Consider the following 5,592-nt stretch of genomic DNA (forward strand, 5'->3'; position numbering starts at 1 on the left):
GGGGATCTCTCCCTCTGCACCTGTCCTGCTGACCCTCCCTCTCTTCTTTCTCTCCCAGTTGCTCCCCAGCGGATCTGGGCTGGGCCAGACTCTCCATGCTCCGATCCGGGTGAGTCCCGGCAAATACTGGGGATGGAATGGGCTGTGCTGCGTCCCTGTCCCTCCCTAGAGGTTGTTTTGATGAGCTGATAATTTCTTACAGCTGCTGACAGCCTCTTTCTTCCTTGCAGGTGAGCCCATCCGGCCCATCGACCCGGCAGCCTGGGTGTCTCACACGGCAGCGATGACTGGCACCTACCCAGCGTACGGTATGAGTCCATCCATGAGCACAATCACTTCCACCAGCTCCTCCATCACCAGCTCCATCCCAGAGACCGAACGTAAGTCCTTGTGCCTCCGTGCTGCACCCGCTGCACGGCCCCCTCACCTTCACTCTGCAGTGAAGGGAGCAATACATCTGCCTGGGGACAGCAGGCAGATCTGCCCTGCCAAGGGACTGGGAGGGAGGCAGCTCTTGCTGGGCCAGCACTTTGATCAGTGGAAGTTCTGCCTGGGAGAATTAGCATGTTTTTAAGCCTTCTCTGTGAGGAGAGTAGAGGAGCCTGGCTGCAATCAGGAGCTGTGGCAGGTGTAGAGGAAAGGCTGAGACTAGTTAGGGGTTGGCTGCTGAGAATGTGGAGCCCGAGGGATTCAGCATGTCCCTGGAGCAATTGAGGGCTCCTCCCAGACAGCAGAAAAGAGCCTTGTTGGCAGGGCAGGGTCCTGCTGAACACAGGCTTCTTGGTTGCTTTTTGAAGGTTTGGGATGATTTGGTATGTAGAGCCCTGAAGCAAGGGTCTGCAGAGCTTGGGTGAGGCAACAATGCAAGAGTTTGTTGTAAGTTTGTGACTCTTGCCTGGGCTTTGCCCAAGAGGAAACTGCTAACATGTGAAGGATAACATGGGAAGGCTGGAAGGGAGGTACCACTGCATGTACCCCAAGGCTGTCTGCGATGTATTGTTCCCTAGCCCATTCCTCCCGTGTGTGATGCTTACATGTGGCCCTCTTGTCTCTTCTGCTCTCTCTCACCTCTGCCTGCCTTTCTTCATCCACACCACAGGCCTCGATGACTTTCACCTGTCCATCCACAGTGACATGGCCACCATTGTCAAAGCCATGGCCTCACCAGAGTCAGGCTTGGAGGTGCGTGACCGCATGTGGCTGAAGATCACCATCCCCAATGCCTTCATTGGTAAGAGACTGTGCTGCCTGCAGCAGAGGCAGAGGCTGGGGAATGGGTAGCCAGTTTTCAGGCAGATGTCCAAGGGAGCATCTTTGTCACCATAAACAAACTGTTGACTAGGCAGGAGTCAGAAATTGAACCTTTTGACCCACTTTGTTTTTGCTCCAGCATGGCTTACTGCCTCAAGGGCTGCCATCTTCCTCTCTCTTGCCAAATTTAACTCTGTATTTGGTGGCAGGTTCGGATGTGGTAGATTGGCTCTATCACCATGTGGAGGGCTTTACAGACCGCCGTGAGTCCCGCAAATACGCCAGCAACCTGCTCAAGGCTGGCTACATCCGACACACCGTGAACAAGATCACCTTCTCAGAGCAGTGCTACTACATCTTCGGGGACCTCTGTGGAAGTATGGCTCTTGGTGTGGGTGGGAGGGAGAGGATTGAGGGGTAGTGGTCCTGGAGAGCCCTGCTGGCACCATGGGGACACACCTACGGCCATTGCCATCAGGCTAGGCCCCTTGTTCTACAGAACTCTGTTAAGGGAGTGATTAAGAGTATCCCAGCTCCCTTGTCCTACTGCTGAGGTAGTGAAGTTGGAAGCAGCATTGACAGTGTCACCTACTATGTGATCTTTTCTCCTGGACAGTCATAGCAGAGTCTTAGTCTTTACTGACTGTCTCCAGGCTCTGAATTTTAGTGCTGGCAAGGGGTTGGTGCTGAGGGTTGGCTGCTCAGATAAAATGGGGGAAGGAATTGGCAGGGTGAGCTGTAGCTCTCATGTAGTCCTTTCCTAGCAAGCTGGTCTCTGTATTAGAGTGGCAGCTTGGACTCCCACAGCCTGGCAGTTGTACAGCCAGGAAGCCCAAATGGTGGCATTGACTAGCAGAGAGAGTGCCAAATTCTTGTGTCTCCTTGTGTATCCTGTCCTTGTCCATCAGCAAGAATGGACAGAAATCTGCTTCACCACACATGGTTGTTTTTCTGCTTGGATTAACCCCTGTTTTCTGCTTTCTTGCAGACATGGCTAATCTGTCTCTTCATGATCATGATGGCTCCAGCGGTGCCTCTGATCAGGACACTTTGGCTCCACTCCCCCACCCAGGAGCCGCACCCTGGCCTATGGCCTTCCCATATCAGTATCCACCACCTCATCCATACAACCCCCATCCTGGCTTCCCTGACCCAGGCTACAGCTACGGAGGGGGCAGTGCAGGCAGTCAGCACAGTGAAGGTGAGTGAAAAGGACTAAAATATGCCTGTAGGTGGGCAGATGTCCTGTTCAGTACAGGGCAGCAGCAGGAAAGGGCTGCTTAGGCAAGGCCCTCTGTGGGGGAAGCCAGGGTAGAAGCCGTCTCACAAGGGTCGTGGGACTCACTGCTGAAGGGAGACAGAGAGCACAGACCGTGCTGGGGCCTGGCTGTGCTGGGGCATGCTGCAGTCCTCCCTTGGCTAGGGAGATCCATCTGTTCTTCCTGACTGGTCCGGGCTCGCACCTAACCTTGCCTCACATGCTTCGCAGGGAGCCGGAGCAGCGGTTCCAATCGCAGTGGCAGCGAGAGGAGGAAGGAGAGAGAGAAGACCGGGGAGTCGAAGTCAGGCGGCAGCGGGAGCGAGTCGGACCACACCACGAGGAGCAGCATGCGGCGCGAGCGTGCGGCCAGCGAGCGCTCGGTGCCGGCCAGCCAGCACAGCCAGCGCAGCCAGCACTCCCTGGCGCACAGCATCCGCAGCCACCACAGCCAGCAGTCGTACGGCCCACCCGGCCTCCCCCCTCTCTTCAGCCCCCCCATGTTGCTGATGCCTCCACCGCCGTCAGCCATGGGGCCCCCCGGGGCGCCGCCGGGCCGTGACCTGGCCTCTGTGCCCCCCGAACTGACAGCCAGTAGACAGTCCTTCCGAATGGCCATGGGCAACCCCAGTGAGTTCTTTGTGGATGTAATGTGAAGCGCCCATCCTCTGTCTGTCTGCTGTCCCTCCTTCCCCCTTCTATCCCTGTCGTTTGTTTCCTAGGACCAGCCCTGGCTTCACCCCTTGTTTTTTTGGGGGTTTTTTTTGTTTCTTTTTTTTGTCTTGATAACGAAAAGAAAAAAAGGGAAAAAAAAAATAAATGGAACTAAACCTTGATTCTAATCCCTCCTCGAGCGGGGTGGACAGGCCTGGCAGGCCTGCTGGGTGCTGTCAGCCCATCCTGCCCCCAGACTTGTGTATTTCCGATGGTAATTCCCTCCTGCCATCCTCTCTAACCCCATTAATCCGCATCCGTCCCAGCACCCTGTGCTGCTTGCCCGTGTGTCACTGCTGCCTCAGTCCTTTCACCCTAAACATCTCTTCTTTCTTTTCACCCTTTTGTGTTTCTTCTATCAAGCAGCAAAGAATTACGGGGTGTTTGACTTTCTCTGAGCCTGCCGCCCGTGGGGGGGAGAGCTGGAGCATGGCGTGGCCCGACAGCAGGACACAGAGCTCCAGGGGCGCTGGGCACGCATGGCGCTGAAGATGGCTTCTTTCCTCTCCCTCGCGGAAGATGCCCTGCCCTTCCCACAGCCCTGAGAGGGGAGCAGGGACCAGCCTTACATATGTATTTTAAATCCCGTTGTAGTTGCCTTTTGGCTAATGCATGAATGTTCCAGGGCTTCAGTGCCTCCAGGGAGTGGAGAGATGCTGCCACTTCCCTCTTGCCTCCCTTCTCTTGCCCACATATTGGGCCAGGTCCAAGCCTGACACTGACCCATGGCAGGACCCTCCTTCACCTTGGCCAGGTCTCAGGGCTGGGGCTGTACCTCAGCCCAGAGAGGCGGTGATTGCCTGTGCACAGTCTCTTGCGTGACTCAGTGCCCTACACCTGCCCTGCGGTTCTTTGGGGGGATTTAAGGGCAGAGCTCTGCTCCTTCCATCCTGCTCTTTGCCCTGCTGCCTGCAATGTGCTGCTGCCTGTCCTGTTTGTAGGGGCTGTCCTGTGCCTGGGGCTGGCGGTGGCAGCTGTGGCCTTCTCCCTCCTCCTGTCACGCTGCTGCTCAGCTATGTGGTACCTTCAGGACTAAGATAGAAGGTGAGGGCGGGGCACAACTGGTTCACTTTCATGCTTTGGAGAAATGTGGAGGTCCCCTGTATTTGCCCTCTGAAGGGCCTGAGTCTGTCTTCTCCTCTGCCCAGTGCTGCTGGCCTGGCTGCTGGGAGGGACAAACCCCGGGGACAGCCCCACTCCCTCTGGTCTCTGAGCAACACGAGCTCTCCAGGGATGAGACTGCAGCCTGAACCATGGCCTCTGGGCTCAGTGCCCACAGGTGTGCTGGGACAGTTGAGTCTGTTTGCTCCAGTGCTCCCTGCCTTTCTTCCTTCCACTTCTGGGTACGCGGAGACGTGCCTGGGGCTGGGGCAGCCCTTTCCCCATGCCCAGGGCCGAGCACGGTACAGTATGGACACGTCGACCCTGCCGCTGTTGGTGCTGGCGCCCCGGCGCCCTCTCCTCCTGCCACGCCGTGGCTTTCTCTCCTTTGGTCTTTCTTGTGTTCAGTTTTTATACGATGGAGTTGAATTGTATTTTGCTCCCTGGGAGTCTGCATTGCCCCTGCAGCCCCCCTGCCAGCTCTCACACGCCATCCGTTCATCTTCCTGACTCCCTAAAGCCTCTCCTTCCCTCAGCCCGCTGGAGTCAGACTGTCCCCAGTAGCCTCCCCGGCCACTGCGCACCCCTTGCCCTGCCCTGCCCTACCCACTGGGTTTTATAAAACAACACCAATCTCCTTGTTTTTATTTATAAACATAGTTTTATTGGACTTCTGCCTCGTGTCGTTCGTTTATTCTTTTTCCCCCAGCCTCCTCCATCCTCCTGCCTTTCGCTCTACAGCGAGATCCCAGCAGGATGAGGGCAGCCTGTGTCAGTGTGCCGGCTGTCTTTTCCCGGGATGTCGAGGGCGGCTGCGGGCTGAGTTTCTCCGGAGCAGGGTCTGGGCGGGGGCTCTCGGGGTTCCCTGGGTGGGTCCCCGTTTCCAGCGGCAGCACGGCGGGGAGAACCAGGGGCCGGTCCGACCGCGGGCGCTGGCCCTTGACGCAGCAACGCGGGGCGAGGGAGCGGGGATGCCTGGGCGCGGGGCCAGCCAGAGCTAGCGGCCCTCTGGAAGGGCGCGGCGCGCTCAGGACTCCGCAGGGCGAGCGCGGCCCCCTGCCGGGGCCTCCTGCCCGGCCCAGCCGCGCTCTGAGCGCGGCTGCCATGCTGTCCCCGCCCAATGAGAGACTACAACTCCCAGTACGCCCTGCGCGGAAATGCAATTCCCGCCCCCGCCGCGCGCCCCCTCCTACCCCGCGGAGGCGCATGCGCACTGGTGGGGCGCGGGCGGGGCGCGCGCGCGGCGTCTCTGCAGTGCGCGGGGGGGC

The 5,592-nt window shown here is 58.1% G+C and overlaps 1 protein-coding gene across 3 annotated transcripts in view; it reads left to right on the top strand.

Annotated features, from left to right (window-relative positions):
• DVL3 (dishevelled segment polarity protein 3) overlaps positions 1-4,929 on the top strand; it is a 33,515-nt gene extending 28,586 nt beyond the window's left edge. For 2 of the 3 annotated variants that reach the window (XM_058812062.1, XM_058812061.1), the window contains 6 exons: positions 59-109; positions 231-380; positions 1,100-1,231; positions 1,461-1,628; positions 2,240-2,452; positions 2,741-4,929. In XM_058812062.1, coding sequence (XP_058668045.1) covers positions 59-109; positions 231-380; positions 1,100-1,231; positions 1,461-1,628; positions 2,240-2,452; positions 2,741-3,165 — 1,139 coding nt within the window. In that variant the 3' untranslated portion in view covers positions 3,166-4,929. The remainder of the gene's footprint in view (positions 1-58; positions 110-230; positions 381-1,099; positions 1,232-1,460; positions 1,629-2,239; positions 2,453-2,740) is intronic. The other variant, XM_058812063.1, reaches the window with a different exon arrangement.
• The last annotated feature ends 663 nt before the right edge of the window (positions 4,930-5,592 follow it).

Source organism: Ammospiza caudacuta, chromosome 11 (assembly GCF_027887145.1).
Source record: "Ammospiza caudacuta isolate bAmmCau1 chromosome 11, bAmmCau1.pri, whole genome shotgun sequence".
Classification (NCBI taxonomy): Eukaryota; Metazoa; Chordata; class Aves; order Passeriformes; family Passerellidae; genus Ammospiza; species Ammospiza caudacuta.